The sequence below is a fragment of the Gekko japonicus genome, unplaced genomic scaffold (genome assembly GCF_001447785.1).
Source record: "Gekko japonicus isolate JY-2015 unplaced genomic scaffold, Gekko_japonicus_V1.1 scaffold258, whole genome shotgun sequence".
Classification (NCBI taxonomy): Eukaryota; Metazoa; Chordata; class Lepidosauria; order Squamata; family Gekkonidae; genus Gekko; species Gekko japonicus.
Window position 1 is genome coordinate 916,773 of NW_015164190.1, and position 19,732 is coordinate 936,504.

The 19,732-nt window shown below is 43.0% G+C and overlaps 1 protein-coding gene across 1 annotated transcript in view; it reads left to right on the forward strand.

The window, feature by feature from the left end:
• MMACHC (methylmalonic aciduria (cobalamin deficiency) cblC type, with homocystinuria) overlaps window positions 1–10,916 on the forward strand; it is a 23,382-nt gene extending 12,466 nt beyond the window's left edge. The window contains 3 exon segments of the mRNA XM_015408286.1: window positions 5,528–5,728; window positions 8,180–8,332; window positions 9,891–10,916. Of these exon segments, the coding sequence (XP_015263772.1) occupies window positions 5,528–5,728; window positions 8,180–8,332; window positions 9,891–10,202 (666 nt within the window). The 3' untranslated portion in view covers window positions 10,203–10,916.
• Window positions 10,917–19,732: the final 8,816 nt, after the last annotated feature.

Here is a 19,732-nt window from a genome sequence, read left to right on the forward strand (position 1 = left end):
CACATTTTCTGGCTCCCCTTCTCCCTGATCTCTGGGAGGTGTAGTGTGTGTGTGTGTGGGGGGGGGAGCGCTCTGCCACTCTTGGCTGACACTGACAGATTGGCTGGGAAGTTCCCGGTAGGGGCTTGGGAAGAAGGGGAGAGAGAGACAGGTCGCTGGAGGCGGATGGGGCTGGGGGGGAGCCCGGCTGCCAGCGCCGAAGGCGAGCCAGGAAAGAAGGGGGGGCGAAGCAAACAGGACAGGTCAGGGAGGGGAAAGGAAGTGAGCGGAGCCGGTTCTGGCCTGGGTGCCCGCTTTCGCCGTGCAGTTGCACAGGGATTCAGTAGCGGGAAGGAGGGAGGGAGGGAGGGAAGGAGGGAGGGAGGGAGTTTGGTTTGGCGGAGGAGGTTTTGCGCAGGGGAGGCCGATCTCAGTCTGCGGGACTCGGAATAATCACAGGGAAGGGATCGCGGTCCCTCAGGTCTACGGACGGCGGAATGAAAAGGCTTCTCTTCAAGCCCCGGGGGAGGCTGAGACCCCCCCCGGAAAATTTCGGAGGTAGCCCCCGCCCCTCCGCCCCCCTGAACTCTACGCCTATGTCAATGCACAATGAAGAACGCAGTGTGGGGGATTGTAGTGGGAGGGGCAGTTCTTTAAGTATGATGGTCCCAGACCATTTAGGGCTGCTGGTGATATCAGGGCAACAGTGGAGTGCTTAATGCCTGATGGCATCCATCCTTTGCATCTGCTTTTCTAGCCCAGTGGTGAGGTCTTGGGTATGGGAGCTGAGGGTTTAGGACTGGCTTCAGTCTTTCCCCCCCTCCTTCTCTGGGGGGAGAGTATGTATGTGTGGCTTGAAACAGGAATGGTTCATCAGGGTCAGTATTGTCTACTCAAACTGGCAGCAGCTCTTCAGGGTCTCAGACAGAGGTCCTACTACCCGATCCTTTCGACTGGAGGAGCTGGGAATTCAACCTGGGACTTTCTGCATGCCAAGCAGATGCTCTCCCACAGAGCCATTATCCTTCCCACTGAGCCACAATGCCTAGGTTCTAGAGGATCTTATTCCTGGCACCTCCACCTTAACTATATTAACTGAATCTGAAATATATGTATAAAATTTCAGAATTTTGAAAAGCCAACACAAACATTATCTGGCTTGAAATATTAATTTGGCTGAGATCAGAAGACTCTGGTGACCTGGTGAAGGGAATATTTCTTACAACTGTTTATGACTATGTGCCCCCTCCTGTTATAAAGTAGTTTGTGTGGAGAATACCTCAAGCCTACCTAGACTTTTCACTTTGAGAACGTGAACAAATTCATTCTAAATTTGAGCTAAGTTTACATTGGACTTCCCTGGACATATATGGAGTGTTGATGGGTACTTCTTGGCAAAGATGGTGGACGGCTAGATGAAAATATTAGTCCAGCATTATGAAAAAGCTAGTAGTACTAGTTCATACATCTTTGCTACCTGGTTTCATTGAGCCTGCTTCTTAAATATCCTGTTTACTTTATGGGAGGGGTTTAATATCTTTGGTTCTTCCTATTAACTTGGAATGGTAGTTCACGTGTGTGGGCTGTCTTGGAAACTTTAAATGGACATTAGTTTGAGCCAATGGGAAGACTTCTATAGCTCTTAGCCAGTTCAGAGCTGTAGGCAGGCAAGTAGGATAACTCCTAAAAAGTGCTACTCCGTCTTTGCCTATAGGATGGATTGCATTTATCAGGTTATGGACACCCCCTCCCACACTTTATTTTCTTCTTTGTCTGGAGAAGTTTTTTGTTTTGAGTCTGTTTTGCTTTTATTTCTTGTGAAGAAGCATGCAAACATTTGAGTATGCTATTAATGCGAAGTACATTTTATTTTTTAAGGAAGTCGCATTGAACTCAGTGGGACGTAAGGCCAACCTAGAATTGAAGGAGGCAGTTCCATACTTTGAAACACAGAATATGGGTGTGGTTATCCAATAATAAAAAAGGATGTGAAGATGAGAAGTGCAGAACCCTCTCACTGCTCAGAGCTGACCTCACAGTCCCTTTCCTTAAGTGCTTTTCTGAGCACCAGTATCAGAAAGTGGGTGGAAAGTGCTAGGCAGCAGGGAGGTATCTAGGAGGCATGGGAAGGGGCTTAGTACCCTTCACCCATGCATCCCTCCCCTCGTGTAGCCATACTAGGACCTCCACTCTCTTTCTGTGAAATTGTGGCAGCTATGTCTTTAAATACATGGAATAACTGCTTGTCTGTTGGTTCTGAGTGAAATATGCGTAGGTTTGGGCTGTATGACTCAGAGCACCATTACCTGCCTCTGCTCATGACTCCTCCTATGTGGTCTTCCTCCTAGTTGATCTTTGGGCATGAATCAGATGGTTAAAGCGAAGGTCCCAAGTGGCTTGTTTGCTGCCACCCACAACCCTTATGACATCATAAGGACCAGAGATGCTGTGTCATTAGCCTATGTCAGAAGTTGGATTATGAACACCAAATTAACTGACCCCTGCTTTTACAGTTTTATTCCTCTGACACATTGGCAAGCAGTAGAAATCAGAATGGAGGTCTTCAATTATTGTTCAATATTTTGTGAATCAACTGTAGAAGGGAAGCATGCATTCTTTGCCAGTTCTATTTTTTGCGTAGCCTGGGGTTTTTATTTTTTCTAAATTTATTTTTATTTATTAATTCAATTTATACCCTGCCCTCCCCACAAGCAGGCTCATGGCGGCTTACATTAGTCGGTAAAAAATACCATAAAATCCACATTAAAACATTTAAAACAGTCAAATACAATAAAACATAGTGATAGTTTCTTCATTAATTAAGGCGTTCTACAGTATGTAAAGGAGCTGCGGTGGCTCAAGTGGTTAAGACGCTGAACTGCAGGCTGTGGAAGGTCAGTAGTTCAGCAGTTCAAGACCCGGGTGCCGCATGATGGAGTGAGCTCCCATCTCTAGTTCCAGCTCCTGCCAACCTAGCAGTTCGAAAGCAAGAAATTGCAAGTAGATAAATAGGTACCACTTTGGTGGGAAGGTAACAGCGTTCCGTGCGCCTTGGTGTTTAGTCATGCCGGCCACATGACCACGGAAACGTCTTCGGACAGCACTGGCTCTTCAGCTTTGAAACGGAGATGAGCACCGCAACCCTAGAGTCGGATTTGACTGGCTTTCGAGCAAGGGAACCTTTACCTTTACCTTTACAGTATGTAAACACACAAGCAGTTTCCAGTGTGGTGATCTTCTTAAGTCGCCTGATGGTATGGCTCGATCTCAGAGCCAGGCCCAGGCTCACAACCACGATCGTTGGTGGCAGTGGTAGGGCTGCTCCTTAGTTGAAAGCCTGGTGGAAGAGCTCCGTCTGGTCTTGATGTTTATGACTTACTGGAATTCCATGGGTATGTCTGTAGCAGAAATTCTCATTAGTTCAGAGTGTGAGAACATGCCATCAGGAGCTTTCAGGCCATTCTCTGCACTCACCACCATGATGTCATCATTTGAGGTGTAAGAGTATGTGATTGTGAACTTGATTTTCAATTACTCTGTGGCCTTATTTTTGCAGAAATTGTTTCAAACCTACGGTGCGTAACAAGGAATTTCTCAGAAGATTTGGGAAAGAGCCTGTTTGAGTGTGGTGAAGTGGTTAAAGTGTGGAGCTAGGATCTGGGAGACCTAGACTCAAATCCCCAACTCTGCCATGGAAGCTCGGTGGGTGACCTTGAGCCAGTCACACACTCAGCCTAAGCTACCTCACAGGGTTGGTGTGATGATAGCCTGGAAGAGAAGAAAATTATGTAGGCTACTTTGGGCCCCCATTGGACAGAAACGCAAGATGTAAATGAAGTAAAATAAATTAATTAAAAATTAATAAATACTTATACAGCATTTTGAAGGGAATTGCTGCTGATGGGATTACATGTGAATAAAAAGAAGACTAAGTATTGGGATATAATTGTCTCAGAAATAGTTTGCAGATCAGTCAGTGTTTGTTGTCAGGACTAGAAGCTGACATTGGAATGCTGCTGTTGTCTTAGCATTATCAAACTGAATTATTTATTAAGGATTGTGGACACTGTCACCAAACACATACTCGTTTGATTCTTTTTTTAGAGTTCAGTCTATTTATGTATTTTGCAAAAGTAAATCATGATATAAATAATAATTTATACTTTATGTGTACATACTTAAGTAGTTACGTTTGCAAACATTTGTTCTGGATACAGTCCTGTGTAGTGTGACTTTTCTGTGTTCATATTTGTTCTCTAGCAAGGAACACAGCATTTTCAGATGTGCCTTTCTCCCTCCCCCCAACTAAATTTCTAGCCAGTTCTTATGACTGTAGAAGAAAGTCTGAAAAATATATGGTAAGGACTCTGAAATGGAGACTGAGTAATCCGGAGGTCTGGATAGAGCCTCCACTGAACACTAGGTGGGGCTACAGTGCTTGCACAGTTCCCTGTCTGTTTCCTATGTGGCTACTCCCTGACTCCACTGGTTTAATAATCCAAATATGCGCACCTTTCCTCTGACTTTTGTCAAACCAGTCTTTGGAAAAACAAATGAAAATTCTCAATCCTTTGAATATCTGAATCTTGGGAAATAAAGTGAAGTCATGCAAATTTTCACTGGCGTGGGTTTTTTTAGGAGACCCACAGTGCTACCTTAAGCAGAGTTACACCCTTCTAAGCGCATTCCCTTTAATGGACTTAAAAGGGTGTATCTCTCCTTAGGATGACCCTGCCATAGGATCAGTCCTCTGGCTGGTGGGAGTATTTGGTTTTAATAATCATGGGTTTCTTTAATATAACAATAGAAAAGAGCAAGAGTCCAGCAGCACCTTAAAAACTAACAAAATATGTGGCAGGGTATGAGCTTTCAGGTGTCCCTGCTCACTTCTTCTTATACAGCTAGAATGTGAATCCATCTGTCCTATATGTTGGAAAGTGGAGTGATTTCAGATACCAAATGACATTAGCAGGCAAATGACAATAGCAGGTGAACAACAATAGCAGGCATGATTAGATTGGGTGAGATATTTGTTGTTCAGTTGCACAGTCGAGTCTGACTCTTCACGACCCCATGGACCAAATCACGCAAGGCCCTCCTGTCTTCTGCCGTCCTCCAGAGCGTGCTCAATTTCACTTTCATTTTATCAATAACACTGTCTAACCATCTCATCCTTTGCCGTCCCCTTCTTCTTTTACCTTCAGTCATTCCCAGCATCAGGGTCTTCTTCTTTTACCTTCTTTTACTTTTTACCGCCTTTTACCTTCAATCATTCCCAGCATCAGGGTCTTCTGATATGCAGAGGGGTAATAGGTGTGGAGAAATCAACATTGTTAATGAGACAGGAAACCTAATCCCGATTCAGTCCGGGTGGATGCATTGTCTTGAGCTTCATTATCAATTGCAATACAGCAGTCTACCCATCTTGATCTTTTTTTTATTAGACCTACAGTACTCAGACTGTAATCCCAGTTGTGGAAATGGAATGCTATTTTAGATCATCAATATCCAGATGTCCTGGACTAATGATTTTTTCCCTTTTCTGAAGGTAGGGTGGTACAATGCAGTCCTTCCTTCAACTTTTCATTTGCCGTATTCAGATAACACACTGGCATTTTTGGTACTCAGCATTCCTGAGCCTGCGATGTTTTAAAAAGCCTTCAAACCTTTCCTGAAGAATCAGCTGCTGGAAAAGATTCATGATCCTGTGGATCAGTGCATTTTCTATCACCTTTCATTGGTTAGGGAGGTAAGAGTTCTTAACACAAAGTCTCGTCTGTCATGAATTTGTTGTGGATGACCAGAGAACTATGTAATTAACATATGGAATTTGTCATTTTTAATGACTTGTATTTATATTTTTACATTGTTTTAACTGTAAGTTGCCCCAAGCAGGATTCTGAACACACAGCATACAAATAAATAAATTAAATTTCCATGATAAGAGCACAAAAAGAGTTCTGGAACAGACAAAAGGTTCATCTAGTCCAGCATACTGTTTCCAGGAGTGCCCAGCCTTCAGAAAGCCCCTAAGAAAGGCATGATAGTAACTGTTTTTCATTGTCTCCCCCCATTAATGTATTCAGAAGTGCCTGCCTGTGACCACGGAAGTTCTGTTTAGCTGTCATGATTAATAACCATTGGCAGACTATCTTGCATGAATTTGCCTGATTCACCTTTTAAAACCAGCAATCCAATGATAGTCTCCATGTCTTGTGGCACTGAATTTCATAAATTAATTATGCATTGTATACAAAAGTAATTTCTTTTGTCTGTCATGAATCTAGTGCTGGTCTGTTTTATTGGATGCTGGAAAGCTGTAGTTCTATGAGAGGTGAATTTCTTTGTATCTCGTTTCTCCAGTTTGGTGTAGTGATTAAGTGCACGGACTCTAATCTGGGAGAACCAGGTTTGATTCCACACTCCTCCACTTGCAGCTGCTGGATGACCTTGGGCAAGCCATAGTTCTGTCAGAGCTGTTCTTGAAAGAGCAGTTCTCGAAAGAGCTCTCAGCCCCACCTACCTCACAGGGTGACTGTTGTGGGGAGGGGAAGGGAAAGGAGTTTGTAAGCCACTCTGCGACTCCTTCGGGTAGTGAAGGGTGGGGTATAAATTCAATCTCTTCTTCTTCTTCCACATCACACATATCCTTATAAATCTCTGTCATACTTTTCCCTCCCCCATCATAAGAACATAAGAAGAGCCCTGCTGGATCAGACTGATGGCCCATCTAGTCCAGCATCCTGTCTCACACAGTGGCCAGCGAGTTCCTCTGGACAGCCAACAACAGGGCATAGAGGCTGAGGCCTTCCCTTGATGTTGCTTCCTGGCTCTGGGATTCAGAGGTTTACTGCCTCTGAATGTGGAGGTTCCCCTCAGTCACCTTGGCTAGGAACCATTGATAGACTTATCCTCCATGAATCTGTCTAATCGCCTTTTAAAGCTGTTAATTCCTGTGGCCATCACTACATCCTCTGGCAGCGAATGCCACATGTGTATCACTGTCTGACCTAAAAGCCCCCAAGCACATTAGCCTTTCTTCATGGGGAAGTTGCTCTGTCCCATTTATTTATGTATTTATTTGTTACAGAAGCCACTCCTTGTATTTAGAACTGCAGGAGGGCATAGCAGTCAAGAGCCTTTCTACAAATTACACAGCTGCTAAAATTCAAACTGCAGAGGAGGGGTCATATTTTAAAATGTTCCCTGACATTTAAAGAACAAACAACCCTGCATGCAATTAACTTCATGGGAAATGGTTTGGCATAGCCCTCTCTGTGATATGCTAGGTCCCTCCATGTACTTGGGGAAGCATTCAAAAATGACACCTATACCTGCAGTCTGAAGACCTACAGTCTAGAATTCTACTGCCTCTTCCAGATCATCTGCATTATGCACACAGTGGAACCTAGTGACTGATCTTGTAAATCCAGCAAAGTAACAAGCACTGTAGGTATAGGTGTTTGGAAAAGTGTTGTGATGGCAAGCATGTCATTTCAACAAGTTCACATTCTGTGAATTAATGAAATTTTCCCTTGGGGGGTGGAGGTTTTCATAAGCAAGGACTGAGTGGTGCCTAACTGTCATGATGGTGATGTCATGTTTTGTAACATGATTTTGCTGTTTGTGACTTATTTCCCCAGCTGCAGAATGAAGATGAGGGCAGTGGGTACTGAGAACACAACATCTTGACAGACAGCCAAGTGTGCAAATACAGCATTGGCTTGTGGTGATCTAGCATGGTTTCTTCCAGATAACCGACACAATCACCCCCTCAAAAACCACCCAGGGAACAGATGACAAGCTTTGTACCACCATGATAACTATTGTAAAGGGTTTAAGGTCTTCAATGACAAATGTGCATACACCAGAATGTTTCCCCCCCCCTTCTACTTCCTCACTTTGAATATTAACACACGTTTTTGCCAGCAGCTGCAGTTTTTAATTATGTAAATTTTACAAAATAATGAATCACTTGTTGTAGCAATCCACTGAGTTGGAGAGATTTCGTTTTTTAGGCTTGAGTTGTTTTTAGGCCACATATTCAAAGTCATATTTCACCTCGCCCGAGCAGATCATTGAATAAATAAAATATGGTGGCATAATTTTAGAAACCGTGACAGAATGTGAGGGTACCTGAGAGCATAAGATTATGTATTTCACTTGTAAGCCCTGGTCTGATGCTGACTCCTTCTTCCAGAGCCTTGCTGACCAGCGGATGGATATCATGTATGATTATGAGATGCTGCCCAATCGGAAGCCCAGGTTCTTGGCCCAGACTGCAGCACACGTAGCTGGTGCTGCATATTACTACCAGAGGAAAGATGTGCAGCAAGATCCCTGGGGAGAGAAGGTAAGCTTTACATCAGAACATGCAAAGCAATGGGTAGTGTTTGTTAGAAATAGGTAGACGTAACTTTTATTTTCACGCATTAAAAGGATTTGGTATGTTTTGTAAATGTTTTCTGTGACTTTCTCCTCTCTGCTTGTTGCACATGTAATTATGGTCAAATATACTCTCTGCACGTACACAGAGAGTTCATGTTTTCCATCAAGGAAATGCCCATTCATCATTCCAGGAAAGCCAGGGCCAAGTAAGAACAAACTATAATTTTTTGGTGAATGGTATCTAAAATCAAAGGCAGACAGACAAATGTTGCTTAGCTTTGCTTCTTGCTCATCCCTTCCTGCTTTTTGGCTCCTTTTATTATGGAAGCTATTGTCAGTTGGCAGCACTGCTGGAGAAAAGGAGCATTCCAAGACCTGGCAGTGAAGATCTACCTACCTTTGGGCAAAGCTTCACTGACACTATCACCACCAGTCATGAAACTCACCTCTGCTTTCTGCCTAGCAAAGCCCACAGCTCTGCAGCTCTTTAGGACATAGCTATTTAGAAAATACTGTCCTTTGATGGAACCTGAGCCAGTTGTACTCATGAACATATGAAGCTGCCTTACACTGTATCAGACCATCAGTCTGCCAAGGTCACTATTGTCTACTCAGACTGGCAGTGGCTGTCCAGGATCTTTAGCAGAGGTCTTTCACATCACCTATTGTCAGTGTCGTTAAACTGGAGATGTTGGGGATAGAACCTAGGATCTTCTTGCACTCTAAGCAGATGCTTTACCACTGAACCACAGCCCTTCCCTTCTGTATATAGTGTAGTGTGGGTGTCTGTCACTTTTGCTCAGTTTGGTCTCTTCGATTCAGGAGACCATGTAATTTTTTAGAGTATGAGCCCCTTGGGAACAGAATTATTTGCATTTGAAAAAAGGTGCCATAAGCCAGTCTGAGCCTAGTGAATAGAGTGTAGGATATACATTTTATAAAATCCACTCATTAGGATAAATAGTCTTTAGTTGCAATCTTGTACACACCTTACTTGGGAATGAACCCCACTGAATTTAGTGAGTCCCCCCCCCCCCAAGTAAGCATTCTTAGGATCAGGCTGAAATTTAGCAGGTTGTTCTTTGTTTCCTTGGATTATACAGTTAGGTGCCTAAGGCAGTAGACAGGTGGTTGAAGGCTGTGTGGACAGGGAATTGCTGTTCATGGTATGTACACTCATCCCCTCTGGAGAACAGGTTTTGTATTAATTGAAGAACTTATTTGAACAGAAGCAATGTTAGGACAAAATAATGTGTGAAATTATGCCTCAAACTGCTTTCACCTCATTTCAAAGCTGTTTTGTCACCACGTGACTAAAGGCAGAACTTCCATGGCCTGGAATATAAATAGAACTGGCCCCCAGCCCAGACTTTTTGACTAAGAGATGGTACATTTGGATAGGAATCTTATTATGTGCGTAGGTTATAACTGAATTCGCTTTCCTTCCCTACTGCAAAGCACTCTATTTGAAGTACTGGCAGACCTTTGACTTGATGCTCTCAGTCTGTTTTCTTTCTTTCCAGAAGATCTATGGTGTCTGCATTCATCCCTGTTATGGAGGCTGGTTTGCCATCCGGGCTCTCCTGATTTTCCCAGATGTTGAGGTGCCCTTCTTGCAGCAGAATTCACCTATTGATTGTGTGAGAACAGAAGGGGAGAAAATAGAACTACTGGATAAGTTCAATTTCCACTGGCGGGACTGGAGCTACCGGGATGTTATTGAAGTGAAGGAGAAGTACTCAGAGGAGCAGAAAATGTACTTTGCAACTCCTCCAGCTGAACGGTTAAAACTGCTGGGGCTTCAAGGACGATTGCAAAGGAACACAATGCACTGAATACCTGTTTTAACCTGCAAAAGGGTGATTCCGTCTGGCAACCTGGCTTTCAGTTATAGGAGGAGTATTTTATTCTAGAATTGGGTCAAGCCTAGCTTTGAGGCTCTTCATTTTATAATATAGGTTAGAGATTGATTGCTAAATCCTGTCAGACTCGGTCTCAGGTAGGCAGAAATTTGTTACACTGGACATCTGTAAATCTGTACTTGGAAACACTAGGTTTTGAATTCTGGTATGATGTTATTTTTAAGACTGGTCTGAGGACTTCATTTTTTTACTTTACTGGTAGTGAAGGAGAGTGGTTTATTTATGACTGTTGGATAGCTAAAATGTAAAATAATTTGCTATTTGTTATGAGCTCAGGGAAAGATGTGAGAATAGCACTTTTTGCTTCTCTACAGGAGAAATAGTCCAGGAAGCAAATATTTTGATTGCCTAGACCTTTTCATGGAGTCAAAAGTCATTTCAGGTACCACCTACCATTGTATATCCATACATACTCTGTTACTGTGAATCTAATTTTGTTCAATTGGACTTTATCCCCTTTTCTTTCTGTTCCTGTGCAAAGCACTGGTGGTACTGCCCAAACCAAGTGGTAAACAAAGTACAATTGAAGGAAGAAAAAAGGTCTCAGTATTTGTGTTAATCTTGTGTGCAACTTTTGCTACATTGCAAGCATGTGTCATTGAAGCAGAAAGTTGGAAAAGAAACCGTTCCTACAAAAAACTAAATTCTCTAGTGTGACATAAACAAGGAAATGCAAAGTACTGCTGTAGAAGTTACTGAGGATGAGATGCTCTACTGTTCGTACACTGGTTATAATTAAAGGGACAGACAAAGGTGGAGCCATTGATGTCATGAATTGATCAGACTACATCCAGGATGCTCAAAGACAACTTTCAAATACTGCGTTTTACAAACAACTGGACTCAGATCCCACACAAGAATTAGGGGTGTGCAAAAAAACCCCAACCCCACAGTATTTTTTGGGTTTTGGTATATTGAATCCCAAAAATAACAGTATTTCTTGATATTCCTGAATCCCAATACTGGTATGCTATTCAGATTTGGTAAATATTATCGTCAATGGTCCCCATCTATATATATAAAAGAAAGTCCCCTCACCGTAAAATCAATGCCCAGGCCAAACTGCTAGACCTAGAGACACCAAATTCAGGGAGAGCGCTCCTACCATGGTGTAGGTGCTCGCTAAGAAAGGATTTTTAGAAATTCGACCCCTAAGGGGGTCAAAAGGGGGGAAATGTGCTCCCCCCATGGATTCCAATGTGGCTGCCAGGCAGCTGCCTCTCTGCACCACCTCCCCCCCGATTGGTCAGCTGCAGAGAGCTAATGACAGTTGAGGAAATCAGGAGTGGTCAAGAACCACCTGTGAGGTGAAGCAAAGCTGCTGGCCTAGCCTCTGATGGCTTCCAACACACTTCCTCTGTCTCCTACACCTAACATGTGGTTGTCTGTCAGGTGCAGCCCCACCTCCACAGTGGCTTCTGTCAGGTGCAGCAGTGGTCGCAGGGTGCTTAAAGCCATGAGGGAGCCCACCCCAGCAGTAACGCTTTAGTGATCCTGCCAGCCCCGCTTCCACAGTGGCTTCTAATACTCCTCCCCCCTCCCCCCCCTACACTGGACAGGCAGCTGCCAGGAGGAGGCAACTTAGGAATGCGGCAAAGACATTTGCACATAGTACTCCTGCAGTCCACTGAGCTGCACAGGCCAAGTACCAACAAGATCACCCTGAGGTGCTCAGAACAATACAGTCTCCATATGAGCAAAACAATCCAGGAACACAAGTAAAGAGGCCATCACTTTCGTGGAAGGTGACAGGAATTGACTTAACAGACAACTGCTTCTTAAATGGACAGTTCTATGTTGCCTGCTCCAGAGTGAGCTCATCAAGCAGCCTGGTGATCCTAGCACCTGGGGGCAGAACCACCAATGTGGTCTACAGAGAGGTCCTTTGGTAGAGAAAAAAAAGTACATATGTCTCACTTCATTTCTTACACTACAATCTTCTCCGTTAGAATTCCTACAACAAATGTCACATTTCAAACTTCACATCATCAGTATTATAACTGGATTTACAGAACTTAAATACCGTAGTGAAGCACAGGTATCGGACTAGTAGGTTATAATGGAGAATTGATTTGCGGGTATATGGCGCTTGAGGAGGGCTGTTTTTTGAGGTAGAGGCATCAAATTTGCACCATAGATGCTGGTGCCTCTCCTCAACCCCCCCCCCCCCCAATAGTTTCAAAAAGATTGGACCAGGGTGTCCGATTCTATAAGCCCCAACAGAAGCGTCCCTATCCTCCATTAATTCCAATGGAGGAGGAGAAGGCATTTAAAGGGAATGCGTTCCCTTTAAATGCCTTTCGCAAGCTGCATTGCGTTGCAAGTGAACTCCAAAGTGGCATGTTCACCTGGAAAATGTTAAAAGAGAAGGCAATCCCTTTAAACACCAGCAATCTGGTGGCCCCCCAAAATCCCAAATATTTTCAGGATTTTTCTAGCTCAGCCATTTCAGATCGCTTTAGACAACACTGAGCTTTATATTCGGTTGAAAAAAAATCTTGAAAATACCAATAAGGTATTTGCCTGTTATTTTTTCAGCTCAGTATCGCCGCATGCACACTCCTAACAGCAATACAAAAAATAACTAAAGATTATAAAGGAATTACACCTGCACATCCAGGAACAAATCCTTTCAGACACACCACAGGAACCTTGACCAGGTACATTTTGTCTTCTACCCAAAATATACAAACTGGGCAACCCAGGATACCCATTGTCTCAGGAATAGGTGCTATCACCATGGGGATATCTGGATATATGGACTCTGTTCTAAGACCCTATGCCATCAGCGCTCCTAGTTATGTGTGCAATACCACAGACTTTTTGAGGGAAATACAGTCTTTGAACAGCCTTCTAGAGAATACTATTTTAGCCACTATGGATGTGGAATCTCTGTATAACAACATCCTACACAAAAATGGACTACAAGCAATAAGGAAAATGATTTCTGAGAACACCAAAGCTGACTTTGCCACCACATTGTGCCATTTTGTTCTCACCCATAACTACTGCAAATTCGGTGACAACTTGTTCCTTCAGATCAATAGTACAGCTATGGGCACCTGCATGGCCCCACAGTATGCTAACATCTTTATGGCTGACTTGGAACAATGCTTCCTAAACTCCTACCCATTCACACCTCTATTATACCTGTGATACACTGTTGACATTTTTATTGTTTGGACACATGGTAAAGAAGCCCTGGACATATTCCACCAGGCATTCAACAACTTTCACCCTACCATCAACCTGACAATGAATCAATCCATACAAGAAATAAATTTTCTGGACACTACTGTAAAAATACACAATGGACACATAGACACCACCTTATACCTGAAACCTACTGACCGACAAACATATCTATATGCCTCCAGCTACCATCCTAAACATACCAAGCGATCCATTGTATATAGCCAGGCTCTATGCTACAGCTGCATCTGCTCCAGTCCTACAGACAAGAGATTCTCACCTGAGAGATCTACGACAAACCTTTTTGGAACTAAAGTATCTACCTGATGAAGTCAAGAAACAGATCAACAAAGGTGTATACAGGTATTTAAATATATATGGGGGATGCTACCTTCAAAGAGTCATTGAACATGGTCTCTCATTATTGGAGTGAATGCTACCCCAAGATGGTGCCTACTGTAAGAGCAACAACCCAAAACAACTTGTTTATTTATATGCAAGCTTATGTATATTTAATGAACAAAGCCAGAATGGTACCCAGAGAAAACCTGTTCCAAGACAGGCCCCAAAGAGGCAATAACAGAACACCACTAGTGGACACATACAACTCAAACATTGTCAGTGTTCGTGACTTACAACTTCTACTGGATAATGACAGTTCTCTTTCACAAGTACTGGAGGACATACCTTTTCTTTCACACAGCCCCCTAACCTCAAACTAGATTTCATTAAAGCTTTTGAAAAGGTTCCCCATGATGTTCTGATGGGTAAACTAAAGGACTGTGGACTGGACTGTAGGACAGTTAGGAGGATAGGGAACTGGTTGGAGAACCACACTCAGAAAGTAGTTGTCAATGGTGTTCCATCTGAGAGAGGTGTCCAGTGGGGTGCCACAGGGCTCAGTTCTGGGCCCAGTACTTTTCAATATTTTTATCAGTGATCTGGATGAGAGTGTGGAGGGGCTACTCATTAAATTTGCAGATGACACCAAATTGGGAGGACCACAGCCACAAAACTATAAGAAAACTGGAAAAGCCCTGTTTACAAGACACTAAATACAGAAAGAACAATACTGCAAAATATCTGTATATTCTAATAATGGTATTATCACAAAAATATTCTCTGACAACAGTATTATTCCAAAAAAGTGATGTTCTGTAACATGTACAATAGCATTTGCAATAAAGACCCAACGTCAAATGGAGTCTTCTAACAAAATTTCCACATAATACTTTTGTTTCATAAACCTTCTTCAGAGGAGGACCAGTACATAACAGCAATAACTATTATTTCTTAGTACTTCATAAGAAAGTCTGTATACACTTAACAAATCATTATTTTTTTTAAATGAGAAAAATTATTAGGTTTTGCAAGGCATATCAAGGATCTATTGACAGGCCACCTAGTTCATCATAAAGAGTTCAGCTGATCTTCAGGTGTATCAACAGAGGCATAACATCCGAATCACAAGCTGTCATAGTCCCGCTGTATGCTGCATTGGTCAGGCCACACCTAGAGTATTGTGTGCTGCTCTGGAGGCCTTACTTCAAAAAGGACGTGGACAGAATGGAGCACATGCAGAGAAGAGCGATGAGGATGATCACGGGCCTGGAGACCAAGCCCTATGAGGAAAGGCTGAGGGACTTGGGAATGTTTAGTCTGGAGAAGAGGAGGTTGAGGGGGGACATGATTGCTCTCCTTAAGTATTTGAAGGGTTGTCACTTAGAGGAAGGCAGGGAGCTGTTCCTGTTGGCAGCAGAGGATAGGACTCGCAATAATGGGTTTAAAGTAAGGGCTGGAAGGTACCAGCTGGATATTAGGGGGAATTTCTAAATCCTCCACAGCCTCCTCTCCACATGTGTTCCCTTTGGAGTTTACCAGCTGAGGCTGAGGGGGTGTTCTGGAAGTATAAAGATCACTATAATTCCCATATGTGGTGGGAATGCCCAGAGGTTAGTGCTTTCTGGATAAAAATAATATTAAAAATCGTAAGGAGAATATGTAAAGTTTCACTGACTATAAACTTTAACTTAATGCTAATGGGCATAATAGGGAACCCAGTAGTAAGCAAGGAGAATCAAGCTATATTTAAAGCTATGATACTAGCAAGCAAAGCAGTGATTGCTCTAGGCTGGAAGGACAAGAGTAAGTGGACAGTAGAAATCTGGCATAATTATTTGTTTGATTTCATACAGTCGGATATAATTGAGAAGCTGAACCGGAAGACCACATGGGAAGACAAGACCACAGAAATCAGGAAGAAATGGAAGACATACCTAGAGTGGTTACCATCAGAAGGGAGAGAAGACATTCAGTGCAAGATTTGGACTCTGTGCCCATGGCTGCGAACAAAGGACTAACACATGGGAACAGTAGAGGGGGGAGAGGGAGGGAGAAGGGGTATAAACTGTCACGTAATGTACGGGTTAAAAGACAATATGTAATATATACCAAAAACTACATAATTTTTTTTTTTTAAAGATCACTATAATGCAAAGCATTACCTTTGCATTCCAGCATTCACTGTTGGACATCTGATGACTAAAACAGGGTTTCTGCATGAGGCAAACCTAATGGACAAAAGCAACTGTCCCCGCCCTATTCCATTCAGCAAGTGTTAGTGTTTCAAGCAGCTTCTGGGCTACACCAGTGAATCATATCCTGATTCATTCAAAAAGTGTCATATTTTGGTTGACTGTTGTGCTGATCAGTCCTAGCACATGTACCCATGTAAGGCATTGGTCAATTCTGTCTGTCCAGGTGAGGATTCATGGCCTGCACCGCTTTCCCACTACTGAGTTGTGTGTAGGTGGTATAAGTCGTAGCATGGCAGAGGATGTTTATGCTCTCAGATATTCTGTTGAGCTGGGAAGATGTAATAGGTTGCAGTGTTAAAACCTTGCCAGGGATGACAATGTTTCAAAATAAGGGTCAATGGAAAAGCACCTGTTGTAAACCCTGTTCCTGAAATTAAACAGACCCCATAAAAACAACAATTGGGATAAACAGCCGATATAAAAGTTGAATCAAAAGCATCTGGACTGAATTCTGAAGACATCATTCCAAACCTTTTCAGCCATGGATGCAGAAAGTTTTGCGATAAATAAGAGATACCAATGTTCCCTCTAAGCTGTGGAGTCTTATGAGCAAAAATTCTGCTTTGTGAGCTGCTGGGATTAAAGTTGTGAGCCAGCGATTTGGCTACTGCATTAAATTAGTCTGCTCTGGAGTCCTCCCTTCCTGACCTGAGACACAAATGTGTGAGCCGGAGGCTAAAAAGCTGTGAGCTGGCTCACACTAACTCAGCTTAGAGGGAACAGTGGATACAACTTGTTGGGGGAAAGACTGAATATTGAGAAAAATTCTTGCAATAGTTCATAGGTATTACAACAGTTGTCTCCTGTCCTACTGCAGTGTTAAAGATTTATTTGTACTGGGAGAAAGGAGTAATGTTTAAAGCTCTTTGAATCATGGGACAACATGGTGCATGTGTAGAGTGTTGTTAACTCACACCTGGGCCTCTCCAGGGGGCTATGTTTTTGTAATCTTCGTGGCTTCCCATGTGTTGAAAGTCAAAAGATAGCTGGGTTGCTCTGGCTTTAGCCAAGGCTGTTTTCTTAACAGCCTTGCAGGAGGTCAGTGGAGCTTTCCTGACTCAGTCTTTTGTGTGCTTTACACTGTGGCATGAAAAACCTGAGCTGCCCAAACAGTCAGCAGAAGAAGCCACACATGCTGGGACAATAAGAGAAATTATTTTCTGTGTAAGGGATTCTTTTCCCTAACTTGAACAAACATAGAAACAGAAGCATAGTACAGGTTCACAGTAAAATAGAAAAATTTACTAAAACACAAAAATGTCAGTAAAAGGCCAATAGTAATCAATTTAAATAATATTAATTTCCCAGTCCAAAATCTAGTATGAGATTTCTTCTTCTTCCCTACTCCCCCTTCCTTCAGCAGCTGTGTTGGTGTACCCAGAAGAAATTGCCAAGTCAGACTGTTTTGTAATAATCTCCCTAGAGGCACAGCTGAGACCAAGGAAACATGCAAATGAAAATGTATAGATAGTGGTAAAAGTATAGGTTTGAATTCCCATTATGTTAGGTGCTTCCCCATTTAAGTGTACATGGGATAATGTGGGACCAGAGGAATTCACAGAGGAACGTTTCATTGGTACGAGTATAAAATCATGGTGGACTGTCTTCCTTACAAGTTTCCCACATTTGCACAAAATGTGCTGTACAGCGTCCTTCATTTACCCTGGTCACTGAATGGGGTGTTTCTGCTTGTCAAGTTTTTTTCATGTGACAAAAGTTGGGTCTGCATGTCTTAATTTTTAAAAAACAATTTAAGACATAAAGGCAGCATTTATCACTTAACACAGTGCTGAGCTCTGATGTTAGCTTGAATTGATGAAGTGAGGGTAGGAACCATTCTGGAAAGCTAATTGGAACCATTTTGTTTACTCATAGTTTTTTGATTTATTCATGCTCTTTCAGGCTGGCAAAAATTATCCCCATGTTATTTTAGTATTTCTAATTAACCAGAGTGAATGTTAATGATGAGAGCCCAATACAATCCACTTGGGGCACCCATTTTACTGAACTTAGCACCACTTCCAGCCAAAGCCAGCTGGGCCAGCAGCCTGATCTCCTGGGTCAATGAGTAATTTTCTGGATCTCAATCCACTTATTAGCATTTCCTTCTGAGAGGAGGAAGAGACAATAACTCCTACAAGAATCAAGGCTTCATCCAGCAGTATCTTAATACTTGTCAGCACATAAAATCATTGCTGGCCCCCACTGAAAATATATTTGTAACAGAAAGATGAAGTAATGTGTTGGATGACTCCTCTTCCAAGATGTCTATGTGGGATGTTCAGCACTTTGCTAACCATGTGGGTACCAGGTTTGAAAGAAAATTGAGTTTGTGTAGAGTTCAAGCAGTGTTGGCTGAAACTTCAAAGATTAAACAGTTACTTTTAGTTCATTTGTAGAATGACAGAAAAGGTGGAACAGTACAGTTTGATTGTAGAGTGAAAACTAAAAAGGGAGAAGGAATCTGGAAGAGTCCATTTGACATCATTCACCTTAGTAATTCAATGTAAATATAAAGGAGACTCAATATGAGGCACTTTGTAAGTGGCATGTAAGACTCTGTTTTATGCATCTGAACTACAGCCAAGTCTGCGGTCAGGACTGTATTTTAACAGGTATCTTCCCCCATATTTGGTGGGAATGTTACACTGTGAAGTAGTTCTGGGATTTAGTTACTCTTGTCGAGATTCCCTCCATTCCAAATCTAATGCGGACTTCAAAGCCATCTTGTTTGTTTGTTTGCTGTTCAGTCGCACAGTCGAGTCTGACTCTTCACGACCCCATGGACCACATCACACCAGGCCCTCCTGCCTTCCGCCGTCCTCCAGAATTTGCTCAATTTCATGTTCGTTGCATTGATAACACTGTCTAACCATCTCATCCTTTGCCATCCCCTTCTTCTTTTACCTTCAATCTTTCCCAGCATCAGGGTCCAGTGAATAATCCCTTCTCATTTGGTGGCCAAAGTATTTGAGCTTCAGCTTCAGTATCTGGCCTTCCAGGGGACAGTCAGGGTTGATTTCTTTTAGGATTGACTGATTTGATCTTCTTGCAGTCCAAGGGTCTCTCAAGAGTCTTCTCCAGCACCATAATTCGAAAGCATCTATTCTTTGGCACTCGGCCTTCCTTTCAATGGCTTGGCCTAGTGTAACTTTGCATAGAATTGCACTGTAGGATTCCCATAGAAAAGAAAATGCCATGATTGCCCTTTGTTTCACACGTTTAGTATTTGCTGGCTATCAACTGGAAACAGCCAGTGTGGTGTAGCGCTTAAGAGTGTAGGACTGATGACTTCCGGTTTAAGCGCTTCGCTGCTCGGACGCGTCCAGTCTCGCTCTGATGGAGACGCGCCGAGATCCGGCTGATGGGAGGGGTCCGAGTTCATCCCGGACCTCCCTGGGGTCTCTGTAGGAGACCCCCAGCCTGGGGAGCTGGGGAGAGCCTCTTCCAAGGTGACGGTCAAGGAATTGAGGCTCACCTTCTTCCCCGAAAGATACTGTTGCCGTGGAGCCAGTATGGTGCCCAGAGACGACTGCCGGAGCAAGCGATCACGGTCAAACTTTTAAAATGCTTCCAAAAGATCTCCAAGGCTACAAACTGTGAGTTAAGCAAAGCTCAGGTGAAAAAAGCGAACTGAACCTTGGTAGTAATTGG